General features: G+C 35.5%; 1 protein-coding gene across 3 annotated transcripts in view; it reads left to right on the top strand.

Annotated features, from left to right (window-relative positions):
* DTNBP1 (dystrobrevin binding protein 1) overlaps positions 1-17827 on the top strand; it is a 68609-nt gene that overhangs the window by 3617 nt on the left and 47165 nt on the right. For all 3 annotated transcript variants that reach the window (XR_016464945.1, XM_031589398.2, XM_090136891.1), the window contains exons 3-6: positions 901-951; positions 1825-1885; positions 4488-4620; positions 10104-10236. Coding sequence is in view for 2 of the 3 variants with exons in the window: in XM_031589398.2 (XP_031445258.1) it covers positions 901-951; positions 1825-1885; positions 4488-4620; positions 10104-10236 (378 nt within the window). In the remaining variant the exon portion in view is untranslated. The remainder of the gene's footprint in view (positions 1-900; positions 952-1824; positions 1886-4487; positions 4621-10103; positions 10237-17827) is intronic.

Raw genomic sequence — 17827 nt, 5'->3', positions numbered from 1 at the left:
CCTTTAGGAGTCATGGTTGGTTTTTATCCTCTGCACTTTAGTATGTTGTTTCAACCTATGTAAACTATATGGGAGGACTACCTAATAGAGGTTTTCTGCAGGAGGACAGAGCTCTGAGCAAGCTAGTCTGATGCCATTGCTGGCCTTGCACTGAGCAGGAGATTTAACCAGAGACCTACTGGTGAGGTCTGTGTTCACCTCGCTGAATCTGTGATTTTTCCCTTGATGTAAGGGAAAAAAAGATTTTCTGTGTTATTTGTGTTTTCCATTCGAATTGTTTGGATGACAGTGAAAAATTACCTATTCTGATAATCTTCCAAGAGACTAATCTTGGATGACATCATGATCTTCACATAATACATCTTTAGAAATGCTGCTGTATTAATTTTCTTTACCTGATGGTACGTTACCTTCATGTTTCAGGCAGTTAGCAATGAATGCATCAAATAAGAAATCAATAGTACACAAGGCTGCCAAACATTTTTTAGCTTATTATTTATTGTAGCATATATTAATAAAAAAATTTTACTAGGATAATAAGAACTTGATAGTAGTCTTATTTTTAGAATGTTTCTGTCCACTATTATAACTTAAAACAGTGCTCATCCTGCATACTTGTCAATTATACAAGAAATAGTCTCATGTGAGCAGTTTTCAAATCAAATAGTCAGGAACAGTTAAGAATGAACTACCACAAAATAATGGGGAAGAGCAGCTTTGGAATATTCTTTAACATATGCTGTGTCATGCACTTTACACATGAATTGACAAAATGTGGAAGTGAACACTAGCAAATATTCCTGTGCTTAGCATATTTGTCAAATGCACATTTGTGTGTATGCCTACATAGTGTATAACAGCCTTCTGTTAAACATTTGTACGTTTATATTTTTCTTACAGAACTGCTCAGCATTCACCAGAGTTTTCTGCTGGTCTGGAATTACTGAGCAGGTATGAGCTCCTATTTCTTTGTTAGTGTTATTTCCTGTTATTTCACAACTGACTTCACTGGGTGAAGAAAATGAGAAGAAAATGAATATGTTCGTGTTACTGTTAGTTTTCTTGATCTTCTGCAATGAAGAGAGTGGGGTTAATTAGTAGATAATAAATATATTTAAAGCTTGCACAGTTCTTAAGTACTGTAACTTTGGTGAATTAGGTGCAGTGTATGAAAAGAAGCATTTGAAAGATAACTTCAGGTCTAATGCATGAGGAGAAGGGATAGCAACAGTGAGGCCCAGCCTGTAGTTTAAATTTGCTGTCTTACAATTTTCTTACATTTGATTATTTACTTCTGTTGTAATGGAATTATAGACAATATGCTTGTCATTGCCATGAAAATAAAATGTTTTCCATGTGTATTTCATCACATCTTTTCTGAGTAATGAGGATATTTACAATGTAAATAGTTCTTTCTGTTTGTGTCTTCGAAAACCTGTCTGTCTTCACTTTTTGGGGAGAAAGAGGTACAAATTATTAGTCCTGTTTGCTTGTTTGTTTTGTTTTCTCAATGGAATTGAACTCCAAGTATTGCTTAAGCCTGTAGCCCATAGTTTCGTAAGTCAGTCTGGGTCTATTTAGATCTTATTATGTGCTAGCAGTTACAAACCAAAAATACACACAGATTAATTCCTTTTTGAAAGGAATTGCTTCTTACTGTGTATGTCTTCCTGGTATTTACTGTTCTAAGACAATTCGACAGCTTTCAAAACTGTATTTCTGTAATCCCTGTAAGTACAAGCACACCAGCACCCATAAATCCTTGTCATTTATAAAGAGGATATAGCTGAAAAAGAAAAAGTCATTTATCTATCTTCTCTTCAGATATGAAGATGCTTGGGCTGCCCTTCATAAAGGAGCCAAAGATTGTGCAAAAGCTGGAGAGGTAAGAAAACAGAAATATTACTATTAAGATACTTACATGTGTATATAACTATATACTAAATTTTTTAGTTCCAGAGCATTAAGCTGTTTCTAGCCACCAGCTGAGCACCTCCACAGCGTTGTTCAGTGGGACAGCGAGAGAACAGAACGAACAAAAGTGGATGGTTCAAAATGAAGGCAGTTTAACACCTGAAGGAGAAAGGATAAAACAAGTAATGCAAAAGCAGTCACTTATAACCTTCCATAAGCAGTCCAATGCCCAGCCAGTCTCAAAGCAGCAGCTACTTTGGGAGAGCAGCATTCTCTCTCTGTGGTTTTAAAGTCATGTTTGACAAACAACTGATGAATGGACCACAGCATCCAGTTCTTGGTTTTGAAAGCTTTTTGAGATTGTTGCTACTCAACAACAATTAGTGTTCCTGATGTATTCAATACAGGTATTGTAAAACTAGCAATTCTCTGTGATCAGGTTTCTTACAAGGTATAATCCAGTAAGAATTTTCTGAAGCTCCCTGCTGTTTGCTTTCTGGTTTTCCTGTTGTTGTAGCAAGTACTGAGTACAACTTCCTAGTGCTACTGAAGTATTTTTCAGGTGATACACTGACATCCAGAATACCTTGACTTTCCATTCTGTGTTCAGACAGTTAGAATCACTACCTGTGCTTAAGCAATAAATATTAATTACATTAACTTACTGTTTTCCTGGGGCATAGAGAAAGATACTGAGCAATACTACTTTGTTGAAGTGTGGCAAGAAGGTGATGGTAAAAATAAGACATATCCAGGTGTTCAGACAGCAGTTTCTGTACTCTTCTGCTGTTACCTGAAATATTTTGTTATCTGGGAATATTTGAGACTGCTTAAGACATTTACAATAAATGGTAATGTAAACGATAATGTAATGCAAGCAATAAATAATGTGTCTTGATGCAGAGAGCTGCAAAAATGACGTTGCATATTACCACTGTGTAGCTCATTAGAAGCACTGATAAGGCTGGGAAGTACAGAATATGTTTGGGGTTGAGGCATGGTGGTGGTTAGTGAGGAGATAGGTTGCTGTTCCTGTGACACTGCTGCTGCTCCTCCTTGTGGGCAGGAAATGGCAAGATTTGACTTATCTGGCTGAAAGGATTCAGAAAGTTCCTGTGCCTGCTTCTGACTACTTCTCTCCTGGAAGTGAAGCAATGAGTTCTGTAGTTTATCTGTGGCAAAAAGAGAAAGGCAGCTACAGTAGGTGCTATCTATGCATTGATCTGGTCCCCACCAGACCTCTCATTTCGAACCCTGCTGAAGGGGCAAACAGTGTCAGCTGTGTGATGCAGAGCAGGACTGAGCTGTGAGCAACCTTCACTTTGCATCCTTCCTGATTCTTCTGGTTTCTGTAGGAGCCTTCTCTGTGTCTTCTTCCAATATATAAAATCTCTCACTGCTTAATGTATTTGAAAAGCTGTTTTGGGGTAAGAAGATATTTTCATCTTTCTCTTGCTTTAATAGTATGCCCACCTTTTCTATCAGTTCTAGTGAAGATCTTCAGATACTAGGGATGAATTTCTCTGCCACATTTGTGTGTTTTGCTACTCATTATTTTTAGGAGATCTCTTAAATAGGTTTCATACAATCCTGCAGTACTTGCAAATTCTAAAAACATTGTGAGTTTCCATGTATATAAAACCAGTGTAAACTTAATCTCACAAGTTATGACTGCTAGAAAAATTAGAATGAGGAGCTTCTAAAAAGACTAGGAAGTTTTCTATGAAGTTCAGATATCTAATTTTGAGAGAATCTAGAATACACTTTTATGAAAGTAGAAAATACAGACTTCAGTAACATCAGAATTGTCTAAGCACGTGGGATTGCATTGTATTGTATCAGGCCTGAAGGTCCACCTGTCCAGTAGCCTGTTTCTGGTAGCGGCCAATTGCAAACAGATCTGACAGCTCTCTTAAAAAGAGAAAGGAACATGAAAATTTCAAGGTTTAATTACTGCCTGCAGTCTTGCCATGTTAAATTATAGATGCAAATTTACATTTCCATCTACAAAATTACTTCAAAAATGCTGCTTTTAGATGCTTTTAATCTTAGTTATGTGTAATTATCTCTTGTGCTTGTGCCATCATATACAAAGTAGTCTTTTTTTTTTGCCTGATTTAACGTTTAATTAATATGAATTCCTTATTTCACTCTCAAAAATTAGAGAGCAGATCTAGCTTTATTTAAAATAAGAATGTCGGTCTTTTGAAGCATTTGATTACTCACTGAGCTTTAAAATAATGTTTCAAGCCTTGTCTGGTAAAACAGGATGCCTTTTTGACAGGCTGGGTAGTTGGAAGTATTTGGAAACAAATCATCATTCTTCTGAAGGTATTTGTTCTGAAGTACATAGAATGATGTTACAATTCTTTAAGAACTTCCTTTGCCCATTTCTCAGACTTTTTCAGTTTCTGCAACTAAATTCTAAATTGAGAAATATATAAGTTGTAGTGCTGTAAAATTCTTTTATACTGACTTGATGCTTGTGGAAGTATGAATTAAAAAAAATGGTCAAAGTGCTCATAAACAAGTATGTAAACTTGGAAGTAAAACTAAGAACCTGTTTGTTTCAGCTGGTGGACAGTGAAGTTGTGATGCTCTCTGCACACTGGGAAAAGAAAAGGAACAGTCTGGTAGAACTACAGGATCAGCTCCAGCAAATACCTGGATTTTTAGCAGATCTGGAATGCCTTACAGCAAGCCTAGGTAAGGTCTTGTAGACATAACAAGCATTCAGGTCAGTACTGAGGCTTAGACAGAAGTTCAAGTGTTGTGAACTTCATAATAACTTAGCTCCTCAAACACATTGTTTTTGTACTGGTTTTGTAAAGGAGCAAAATTTGTCCTGGTTGCTCTTAATATTGTATATGTCATAATTTGGGGGGGGAAAGAGGTTGTATGGCAACTGCAAGTCTTGATAAGATCAGTTGAAAATGATTACTATTGAAGTCTTAAATTCAGAACAACATATAAATAACATCAGTGCTTGTTCTGTATGAGCCTGTTTCATTCAATTTATTAATTTGTTTTAAATGATCATTTGTTCTGTAGTAGTTCTTTGACTTGTAAGAAGTGTATTTATTTTTGAAGCAAAGAATTTATTTCATTTTTTATTACAATTATTCTGTACCACATGATTTCACAAGGCTTTGTTATGTGCAGTAGCCCTGTAATATTGGCTTTCTGAAAATGTCTCCTATTTCCTAAGGAAATATCAACTCCCACAATGATTTATTTAAAAAATAAATTTAATATCATCATGTATAAAGTAATGCAGCCTACTAGTAGCCAAAGTTAAATAATATAATAAAACCTAATGGAAATTTCCTTATAAAAATAAAGATTTCTTCATAACTGCAAATGCCATAAGTTTTGATGAATTTGAGTTACCTTTCCAATCTTAATGTTACAGTTTTATGAACCAGAATTAATTGCACCCTGACTATAAAATTAGCTGGAGGATTCTCAATGTCTTAAGAAAATTTTTTATTTTACTTAATCAGCAGATGTGGAAGTATTAAGGAGTCTGCCCTGGGAAGCTAATTTTGATATACACTACTAAGGTCATGAAATCTGAGCCACATCTTCTAGCCTCACTTCACATGTCAGATGTCATGTAATTCACTTAAGTTTGTTCTTCCTGACCACTGTGAATATTTTGTTTTGAGTGTAATTTTTTCTGATTTTTTAATAGAGTGTGTAATCAATGAAAATTATATAAAGGAATACCATATAATCAAATAATATTAAGATGTTATAATAATGAAATAAGCAAGAGAGTCAGGCACAGCGAGACAAAGAGAATAAATAAGATGCTTACCCATGTCATGGGCTCACTCAGGAAACTCCAGTGGAGTGGATCTTCCAAAGAGAGATCCTTCCCCACTGGTAGTCAGCTCTTAAATGGGTCTAGGAGAGGTGCAGCCAGGCTCCACCCCTTCCTGCAGCACAGGTGAATTGCTTTCACCTGTGCTCCCAGGGCTGACTTATTGCTCGCCTCAGGTGATTAATCAGAGGTTCAGGCCGTGACTCAGCAGTTCCCATACATGAGTCTACTTGAAAAGTATAATTTGTATCGAATTCAACATCTGCAGTTCTGAAAGTGATTTACCACAACTTTGCTGTGATATTCTGCTCACTGTTTTTATTCTTATCTAAGTCTGAGATACAGTTTATATTTAGAAAAAGCAAGTATTCACTTCTAAGAGGTGATTAGATGATTAATACTATATTTAAAAAAAAAAAAAAACAAACACAGCAACAATAATAAATGAAATAGAATGATAAGTTGCTCTTTCCTAGTCTGTGCATCAAAGATGTACTTTGGCTAATCATTTCAGGAATGTAATAGTTCTGTGTCTCTAAAAAATCTGTTAATGCTTTCATTTTGAGACTAGATAGGGAATGCTGGCTGCTTTTGGTCAAATAAATTTCAGATAAAGGAAAATAGCCTTTTTTTGTGACCTATGTAAAATAGTCTAAGTTATGTTCAGTTTCTTCAGCTTTTTCTGTTTAACAAGATGTTTTTTATTAGCACTTTATTTATAAGCCCAATTTTGGTACTCTCATTATCAGTCAGTCTTCCATTAAAAGCTCACATAAATGTACTTTATATGATCTTGTGGCTGTTGTTGAAATCCTTGAAGAAAAAAGTACTCCTGTAAAATCAAAAAGAGCAGTTGTCCTTTCAAAGTCCAACATCTGATTCATCATTTAAGACAGTTTGAGATATTGTAGAAAATATCTGCTTGCCAATATTTGGCATACTTTTCTTAATATAAAGTATGCCTCGTGTTTTATCAGGGGCATTTGCTCTAATGTCTGTTCTGATTTCAACAAATCAATGTAAACAAATGTTGATTCAAATCCAATTTTCTTTTTTTTAACCAAACATCTAAACGTTAAGCATCAAATTGATGCTGATTTCAGAGAGGCTGGTCTCGAACATAGGTAACAGATCAAATGAAGGTTGAGAATATTTAGACTGGCAAGAGTGGGAAGAAATAAAGAGTGATATATAGTCACAGAGATAAAAGCTGCTGCTTCCTAATCTTTGAGATTTTATTTTTTTCTGTAGTTGTTGAGATCTAGGTAAGTATCCTAACAAGTTGTGGGCTGTTAAGCAAAGAAGACTGTGTAAATTGGTGAAAGATAATTCAATCTCATGTATGTTAATGTTTGATCAGAAGATTCTTTTTTAAAAAGTTAGATCTAGGTAAACTTGTAATAACACTGTTGCATGAGAAATACAGACCAAACTAAAGCAGTTGGACAGATGTGACCTAAAGTACAAGTCTACTTTTTCATGTATCTAATAAAATACTGTATTTCTACCAAGTGTAGTATATTGGCATATAGGAAAATTCTTAATTTAAGGATCCAGTGAGTTTTTTTTCTCCTGCATAGCACTGTTTCAGAGTGCAATGATCATTGGTGCCTAATGACCAGTTGTGGGATTTCTTGGAGTATGAGCTGCCTGTGAAAAGCGAGTAGAAATCCTTGGAGCTAAATGTCCTGCATACAGAGGGTTTCTGTTGCTGTGGTATTCTGAGTTTTAAAATGTCATGACTGATCTGTTTATATAAGCTTATTTAAGCTTAATTTCTGTTTTCTTGTTTCTGTTTAAATTGCAGCCCCATCTAAAAAGATGGTGGTTTGTCTGTTCTGCTTGGAGCCTATCTTGATATATACAGATTTCAACTTTTTTAATTGAAATTTTGAGCAGGAAAAACACAGTAGTCATGGAAGTATTCTTTAGAAGATTAGCCCACTTTCTGGGGCAGGCTCGTTCTAGTTGCCACTGCAAGCAATAAACTGGAAGCAGGGAGTTTTTAAATTAGGTATTTTTCTAAATACCTTCTTAAAAGTATGAGCTTATTCATCTGTGCATATAGATGAGAACTGATCAGACCTTCATGGCTTAAATTTTGTTAGATAATTAAATACACAGCTTTGATTGAAACTTCTTTTTAGTGAAGAAGAGATGTCAGTTTAGTCAAGAAGAGATGTCAGTTCACAACCATGGCTAGTGCTATCCAATTGCTTTGGCAACATTGCTTGTGAAAAGCAAGTGAATTGCCTTTCATTTCAGAAAGAGAAGATCTGTAATCCATGTTGCAGCAAAGCAAGCTTGTGTTCTGGAGAGTTCTGAAGTTGTTCCCATTATTCAGGTGCACTCTAATTTCTGCTGTTCCCACTAGAGGCTGCTCAAATGCTAGTGCTGGGAATGATCTGGCCTCTAGAATTCACTTTCCATCATTATATTTTCTTGTTGTTTGTAGTTGTCTTTTAGTATTTAGTTAGCGTGATTTAAACATTTGTTTTTTAATGCACTTAGAAAGGTCCATATTTTAAGCAAAAGGGAGAACCAATTGTAATTAAGGTTGTCTGGTATTATGCTTTGAATAATTGCTGGATTTTTTGAGAGAGGAAGTTGAGTGTGATAAACAGTGCATGTTCCACATCATCATCTGTCTAACTGGAACATTTTTTTCCTCAGAGTTGTTTCCACATGAATTGTCTGTAGCTTTCTTTCAAATGATCTTTGCTGATTACATGAATCACTTTTCCTTTTCTGACTGCCATGGGGCATTACCTTACTTTCTTGTTAGCAATAAAAAAACATCTTTGCGTCTTTGAAAGTAACTGGAGCTGCACATATGAATATGCATGCTTGTGAATTTGTTTATGGAGTCTTTGAACTCTTCTGTTCTAGTGGCATAGCTGTTACAGCGATCTCTAATTGTAATAGACAAGGAAGTTGAAATTTTGTATGTTCCAAAATAGGCTCCAAGCAGCACAGTCCAAAGATTATTTGGGGATTTGGCAGAAATGTCTTCAGGAGGAGCACAGCCATTTGCCAAAACTAGGATTGCTTTAGGTTTTCTGCTATTTCATTCCCTCACCTGCATAGTTCTTTGCACTGACAATCTAGTTTCAGATTAGTGCATCTAACTCTAAACTGCAAAATTCCATCTTTAGGAAATTCTCTTGTGGCAGGACATTGGGAAAATGGTTTCAAACTAAAAGAGTGGAGATTTAGATTGAATATTAGGAAAGAAACAAACAAGGGTAGTGAAGCACCGGAACAGTTTGTCCAGAAGGGTGTTGGATGTCCCGTCACCGATGGAGACAATCAGTGTCGGGCTGGATGGGGCTCTGAGCAACCTGACTGAGCTCTAGTTGTCCCTGTTCAGTGCAAGATGGCCTTTGATGTGCCCTTCCAGCTCAAAATCAATTGTATGATTCTGCAATCTACTCTTTGCTTGCTAGTTTGTTTATAAACATGTAAATATAATTTATCCTTTTTCCCTCTGGTATGGGAGAAATCATGGCAAAAGTGTGGATAATAATCTTGCATTCACAGAGCTCCATCCTGGAGTGATTAGTTCATTAGACTTTTGGAAAATTAGTTTTTCCACTTAGGGAACCCAATGTGGGAAATGAAACTCAGCATTTAGTCACCCACAAGGGGAGAGATTTTTGATATAAGCTTCACATAGGATAATTCAGTTCAGAAAGTAGTTAAGGAGATCTAAACTTCTGCTCAGAAGATGGTGAGCTATGAGGTAAGATTTCTCAGGGCTTTTCATAGGCACGATCTCTTTATCCATAATGTCCAGAGTCTAAACTTAGAAAAAGATTGAAATGTTTTCTAAGCATACGTGGGATAGAGGTTTGCCCATCAATCTATCTTTATTGGTTACTTTTTAGAGCCTGTGGTTTAGATTATCACAAGGTCATATTAGAGTTAAAATTCTCCCATTATGTTTTACTTGAGTTGAATATTTAAGGTCGGTACTGGTCTTGTTCAGTACATCTTCCTTTCTCAGACTGGTATGATACAGAAAGGGGTAATCTGACAGCAAAATTGTGCTTGACTAGCAAAATTAAGTTACAGATTCTGGCTGCTTCTTTTCACCAAGTACAGACCACAGGTCTGTGATGTGCTGGGGCAGATATAGCAAGTGATTCAGCATCTTACTGCAGAGATTTCACTTTCACTTAATCTAGATTTCACTTAAAATGGTGCTGTTGTCATCTTTACTACGTGATATGAGATATGTTTATCTTTCTGAGCCATTTATGTATGTGTAATTACAGTGTTACCTCTATGAATTCCCATTTCTGTTTGGGTGGGTTGTACATCTATTGATACGGTTTGGTGCTCATATAAATATTTCATATAGCCCGTCTAGAGGCAAACTTCGAAGAAATGGAGACTCACCTGTTGTGTCTTGAGGACCTATGTGAACAGTGTGAATTGGAAAGATACAAATGTGTACAGACGTTACAGCTGGAAAATTACAAGAAAACAAAAAGGTAAATAAAGCAATTGCTATAAATATAGTATAACATAAAGTGTAACCCTCCTGCGATTTTTTTCTGTTTGTTTGTTTTGTATACAGTACAATCCTTTTTGTTTCATCTTCTAAAGAAACTATAATCTTTGACAGGAAGTTTCAAGTTTGTAATAAATCCATTGAGTTTTGCTCTGACACTTGGTGATGAACCAAGCATGTGTATTTAGAAAATTATTGCTACATTGTTGTTAAGATGAAGTTGTGCATATTATCCTCTGAAAACAGTCAGAGTAAGGGATATTGTGAGCTATTATGAGCTCTGGTGGATTGTTGATTGTTTTAAATCATTGCCCTGATTTTTATATTTTTTTCTCCATTGTAACCTTTGAAGTTTGTGACTTATTTTTCCTCTGGCATCCTTTCAGTTCTATCATATCCTAGAAATATTTTCCACTCCATGTGATAGTTTTTACTCATCTGTCATTCCCATTCATAGAGATATGGCATTACTACTAAGAATTCAAGTCCAACTTGAAAAGCATGTGTGAAAAGTCAACCACTGAACCTCTTATGTTTATACTTCATGTTTCTGTAAAAGATAACATAGCAAGAGATAAATGTTAGGAGCTTAATAAATTTATTTTCTTGCTTTGTCACTGAAAGTGACAAAAAGAACCTTATTGAAGAAAGTGAAAAGAAAAGTAGTATTAATTTTGTGACATAGATGAGGAAATGAGGAGTGAAATTGGAGCCATGGGTCAAAGATTATCTTTGATGGACCTATGTGGGTAGATGCAGTTGCAGGCATTGACATAGGGATAACTGGGTTGTTTGATCTGAGCAGTCTGTTCTCCTGTTAGCTAAGGGAAGCAACCTGGCAGCCTCCCCAGTTCTTGTTATTGTGGAAGAAAGTTTGACTTGTGTAGTATGGTCAGAACAACTGGTTTGGTCTGTGGTCCTGATTAGAATTTACTCATCACGTTCAGGGCTCTATCAGTTGGTCAGCCCTAATAACTTTTTCCCCATTGATCTTGATCTTGCTACATCTCAAATTTCTGCTGCTACTGTCTATTTAATTTTGTAATGTTAGGATATGGTTACCTTTTGTATTGCTCGCATTCAAGTTCTGTGTCCCAGAAACTCCCCATTGCCTTCAGTTATATGTGAACTTTGGCTATTTTTGATTCAAGTTCCCTTTAGCTACCTGTGAAATCCAACTACACCTCATGGTGTTGTCTGTCACGTCCAGCAGATTCTCATGCCACAGTCCTTTAGCTTGTCAGCCTATTCAGGTAACCGAACCTCAGAACCTCATTAGTGGTCTTGTGATTTCCCTGCAGCTTGGATTTACTCTTTCCTAAGTGTGGGCAACATTATTTCCATTCCCTCCAGGAAAGCTGATGCTAGTCAGCATGTCTGAACGTCTTCTGACTTATTTAAATAATTGAATATTTAGTAGTAATATTTTCAAAATTCTAAGTATGTGCTGTTTATACAACTAACACATAAATGTAAGATGTGCATAAAGCAATAGATCCCCAAAATACAGTAACTTTTCAGAAGTTGTCTTGAGTCGTCTTCCTTCTCACCTGAGTCCCACTCCCCCTTCCTGTTTCCATCCCCCAGCCTCTGCTCCTATAATCAAAATAGAGTGTTAAACTGTTGTCTACAGTGCTTAGCATCTAATCAGTTTTATAAATAGAATGCTAAGCAAGCTACTTAACATAATTGTAAGCTGATTACCTTTGGCCAGATCTAGACAAAACAGGAAAAATGCAGGTAATTTCTGGTTGATCATTACCATAGTATTTGTTTAGGTAGGAAATTAACTGCCAGCTCATTGCTAGAAGGACACTTGGCAGTGTAGATACTTGAAGAAGGAACAGCCAGTTAACTTAATGTGAGTGTCATTTGTTATCTATGTTTCCAACTCTGATTTTCTGTTCCTCTGTATACTGCTTGGGGTTTTTACTGTGATACCAAATAGTGAAAGAATCAAGTGGGGATTCAGGAGCCTATGCTCTCTCTTTAACATAAAGTTATTTTCAGGGAGTGATTAGTTCTGTGTAAAAAGGTGTTTCTAATATGTTGACCACGTGGGGATGGGGAAAACTGTGAACACAAGCTCTAGAAACTGTGGTTGATTTAAGGATGTAACTAAAAGTAATTTTACTGTAAAGTTATTTCAGAGATTAAGCTAGAAGCTCATGTATTTCTAGTCTTTTGAAAAATCTTCCTATATGAAAGATTTAGAAGAAAGCGCTTTAGGTCAGCATTGAACCTTTGAAATGCAGCTTATGGTAACTATGGGAACTGACTTTCAGAAATAGGTCTCCCTATTAAGTAGAGCACTTTATTTCTGTTCAAACAGATTGATTTTTTTTTGCTTTAGTCATTGCAATGAGTACTAGTTTAAAGGTAGATTCATCAGTCCAAGGTGTTTTCCACAACATATTTTAAAGAATGCAGCTGGATAGTGGGGGCATTGCTTGTTTTTCTGTGCACTTATCCCTGGATTTTAAGTACATTTTCATGTATTCATTGATCAGGGTACCAGTGTTGTAGTATGGAAACCAGATTCGACCTTTTCTCTGGTTAGTCTTGCTGCAGTTGTTTGCATATATGTTAGCATTAAACCATGCCATTAGTATCCTGTTTTTTCCTCAAGCATGATCCTATTCCTCCTCCTTTTGTTCTCCTGCTGAGAATGTACCATTTCTGATTCCAGAAAACTCCTTGTGTTGCTCCAGTCTCCTATGGCATTTCTTGCGTTCTCAAGACAGTTCACTGCATTATTTAGGAAGTGGTGTTAGAAGCTCACTTTTATGCTAGTTTTTACATGCACCAAAATCCATGCTAATGGTGTGAGCTAGAATGATTGTCTTGAAGCTATGAGGCTCTTAATACCAATTGTAGCCATTTCACAGATCAGCTTTCTCAAAAAATAGCACCTCCTGGTCCTTTTATCAATTAAAAGGAGATGACTAACAGTAACATCTTGTAGGAGCACGTTTTAAATAGAAATTGTCCCTTGATACTGGAAATAAAGTGAATACATTTTACTGTGTCATTTGACTTGAAATATAATTGTTAGAATCTTAATTGTTAGCACTTACTATTTAAGAAACCTTTGTTTTCAGTATTTGATTTGAGAACAGGCATAAAAGGAAAATGATTGAAGAAATCTAAGATCTTGAGTCTCTTCTTGTTTGGATGTATTCAACATATGAATATACCAAAAGCTTCAGTGGGATTTTTTTCCTTTCTGGTGACCTTTGAAGAACTGCTTTATCTAACATGAAAATATGTTCTTGGGTATATTTATAACTAAATTTGCTTTTTTGATTTTAAAGGTTTCTTTGTTACCAAACAATACATAATCCTCTGTTTTGGTAATTAGCAAAGTAGTTGAGGAGCTTGATAGATTGAGGTGTTTCCATGCTGATGACATGCTGTTTCTATGCTCCTGGTGAGGGTTTGATTCATTTTCTCATTCAAAAGGGTATTTACAGGAAATTTACAGCAATGGCATTGTATAGATTAGAGATAACTATTTGAGAAAATGTCCTAATCAGTTACTACAGAGAAGTTTATTTTTTCAGTGTAGTCTTTTGTTGTTTTTATCCTTCTTTTCAATCCCTTTGGGAGCATAAGGGGCTGTAAGGATAGTTGCAGTTGATAAAAAGGCTTATGTTAGGCTTAATTGACATAAACATCCAAAACGTAAATCCATAAACTTCCTTAGACAAATCAGATTAGTCTGCTTTTGGGAATAGTTCCATCTTAGTGGTTATTTACCCACTGGCATTAAACAAAGACAGAGAGAAAAGTAATACAGTAGTTTTTCTTGTGTGCTTCTTTCAAATATTATCTATAACTCCTGCAGTATCACCGTAAAGCACTGTGTTTCCCTAAATTATTTTAACAAGGTTGGAAGAGGGAGGTCAGAATAGGTAGTACCCTACCATATCAAACTGTGCTGCCTAAAAGAAAACTTCTATGTCTGCAGACTTTGTTTAGGTCCCGTAATGCTTCCCATGTGATAAGCTAAAGCAGTGCTCTATCTCCAGTGATGACTGCCTCCCATCTGGCAGCAATAAATTTAAATTGTAGCTTCATGACACTTCTAAACTTCACATGTTCATTTGTCGAATCAGTTTTTGATATGTAAAAATATTGTTGCAAATGTTTCAAACAAGTATATTCTTCCTTCAAACATTAAATGCACTGTAAATGATTTCTAAGGCGCTAGTTACATGTTTCATCGTTCTCAGTAGAATTTTTCTTCCAAGTGAGATTGCATGCTATATTCTTCTTGATCAGCCTTCTGCTGGTGTAGATTTTCAGTGGCTACACCTTCACGTAGGTGAGTGTATAATGAATTTACAGAGGTGTGTGTAGAAACTTCAGGACAACTGAAGGACAACTGTCACAGTAGTCATGCTGTGGATGACTGGATTGGAGTTTTCTTTAGACGTTAATTGTATGGCTGTAACTTTCTGTGCCAAATCAGAGTTCACACTGCAGGTAATTTTTCCATCCTGCTGTTCAAGGGTTTGCGTGCAGCACAATCAGTAGCAAGTATTTTCATGATGACGGGAGGCTGGAATAAAGTTTTTATCCATCAGTTACTGCACTTCTTTGGACAGACGTGTGGAATGAGAATTCCTATTGATCCTGAAAAGCTGAGCTTGCACAACCTTTTTACGAAATCCCCTGATAGCTGTGCTTCGTTTTACATAATTTTAGGACACCAAATTTCTTTTGTTTGCAGGAAGACTTCCTGTACAGAATTTTGCATATACCATGCCCCCAGAAAGAGCAAGCGGCTTCATTATTAGTGGGTTTTGCTTCCATAAGTGCTCCAAATAACATTTTTAATAAATATTGAGCAAGGTTTTGTAAATATTAGATCAACAGTTTTTGTTAATATTTTTTGGCATTGTTTTAAATACTACTTGCGAAGTGTGACTGCTCATTATAATTTCTTCACTTTTAATTTAATTTGGTTTAATTTTTGTGTGACCATCACCTTTTATGTGATGGTCTTTGCCTGGTCTTTTCACTTATCTGATTTCACTTTGCCTGATAGATAAGTTTCACTTTCTTGCAGAAAGATAGTGAAATGAGCAAAAAGAGATTTCTACCGTACTTTCTCCCTGTAGTTTATTTGTCCTTTGAACAGGCAAAAATGCATTGTTTTCTTTGTTAGCTTTTGTGACCTATGATTAAGACAATGTTTGTGTTGGATCCTCTGCATCTTACAGCACCTTTTATTGATGTCTTCTAGTAAATACTGAACATTACACCAACCTTGCGTAGCTTCTCTCTACCTTTATATAGTTCTAATTACTGATCTGCAAATCATATCAATCTGTCAGTACCAGGCATTCTTCTACCAGAGTTGCAGTACCAATAATAGCAGGTTTAGGACTGCCCTAATCATTGCTTTATAGTCTCTCTTAACTCAAAACTACCTCATGTGCCAAATTCATTCATTTACTGTGGCTAGCAGCAGAAAAACGGAGTGTAGGTGTTCATCATTACCACTCTAAAATCTATTTTCTGCTTTTGAGCTGCAGTTGTTTCTCCAGATACATTCTGTCCCTCTTCAGTAGGGATCGTTTTCTTGAGGTCTTTGATAATCGCTTTCCAATTGTTTGGGGGGAAAAAAAAATATTTGAAAATTGTTCAAAAAATGTGTAAAGTGTATTTGTTGACAACACTTCTGTGTGGGAGGTTTTGCATTTCTTTGTCAGAAGGATGTGCTGAGGATGCCTGAAGTGACATACAGGTTACAGCTAACCACCATGATCGCACTCTGTCTGTGCAGAACACCACGTATGTTTTAGGTAAATACTGCTTCTGTGGTTACAGGCTTTTTTTTTGTTATTTTGTTTTTGTGAACCTGTGGCATGATATTAAATCACTTTGGAATAAAATATGTCCAATTCTTAAATACTCTAATTTTAAACTACATACCTAGATACTTTCAATACCTATAGGGAAACTGATGGCCAGGTTAAAGTTAAAGCTGGATCTGGATTTTGTTTTATGACTCACCAAAAACAACTCTGCAAGAACCTTTTTCCTTTGAAAACCTAAATACACCACTTTTGTGGTAGTATTTGTGGCTTCTCTCCAATTTCAGCTTTCAGTTTGGATTTCTAAATTTTTGACTGTATGATAAAAATCACTAGAACTCTGCTGATGCATTTATCTTTTGGTGATTCAATTATATATATATATATACACACAAAGATAAATCTCAACAAGATTAAATTTAAAAATGAATCCCCTTCTGTTAATATCAACAGAATGAAAGCAAACCCATAATAACAGGATCCTTAGCTAAACCTACAAATGAAGGTATAAGCTTTAAAGGAAGCTAAAATTTATTTCACCTTTCAACTTCCAATTTGGAATGCATTTCAAAGGTAAATAATTTCTATTTGTCTCTTAAGAGAGGGCGAGATGTTTAATTGCTTTTAATGGTTTCACTGATTTCTCTCACACCATTTTCTTCTGTTTTAATGCCATTGCTTTATTTTTCTTCTGAATGCTGCACCTGAAAAGTAACCACCCAGTGTTCTTCATTGGGATAAATATTGGTTTCTTTTTTTTGTAACATTGAAAGAGAAATGCTTTCACTGTACCTCGAAACTGCTGAGTATATATGTGGTATTTGCTTTTAGTTGTATCTATTGTTGACTACCAGTTGCTGTTTGCTGTTTCCTATGAAGAATAAATTTGGTTTTGATCCACTTCATCTTATGAGATGAAGCTGATGGAGATGTCTTGTTGAAGGACATTGAAAGACTTCAGCTGCTTTTGTAGCTTCACTTCAATATAGAGTTCAAAAAAAAAAAAAATCCCCACTGCAAAAGCATTTGATTCTTTTTCTCTTCTGTTTCAACAGTATTTTGGTTGTGGTTTTTTGTTTTTACTGATTTTTTTTCGTTCCTTAAATCTATTCAGTCTCAATGATATTTTGAAGTAATAGTTGACCTAAAGATCAACTGAAAGGATGCTCAAGCAATCTGGCTGAGGGAAAGCATTTCTGTTTCATTCTCAGAAGTGCTAATCCTAAGCATATAAAAAAGTACAACACACAGAAGATTACTTAAGTAATAGAGGCACAAGTTTTGAGTTCTCTTTTTTTTTTTTTTTGTCTTTTATTTCTTTTGATGAAAATCAAAGTCTTTCTGTTAGTTTTTTGTTGACTAAAGCTTGAATCAGACAGTAAAAGTAATTAAAAACAAAAAACAAAAAAAATCCAACCCACGAGAGAACCCTTAATTTAGGTAATGTAACTGTACCAGACATAATAGCTGACATTTTTAAGGTTTTACTTTGGATCTTGTTACGTGCCAGAAATATCTTAAAACTGAAGTGGAAATCAGCAGCCATAAGTGTTTATTTTGGTTTGTAACTGGTATTTACAACTCAACATTTGGAAACACATTTCTTTGGAAAATCTATTAAATTCAATACCCAATTTTTTACCATCAGTACGCTATTTTGAAACTATTTCTTTACACATGAATCTAGTAGTTGGAGTTTATTGACTGTCTGTTACTTTCAGAGCTAGTGCTATAAAATCATTCCTG

Source organism: Phasianus colchicus, chromosome 3, assembly GCF_987193195.1.
Source record: "Phasianus colchicus chromosome 3, bPhaCol1.hap1.1, whole genome shotgun sequence".
NCBI lineage: Eukaryota > Metazoa > Chordata > Aves > Galliformes > Phasianidae > Phasianus > Phasianus colchicus.
This window is presented reverse-complemented; position numbering and strand designations above follow the sequence as displayed.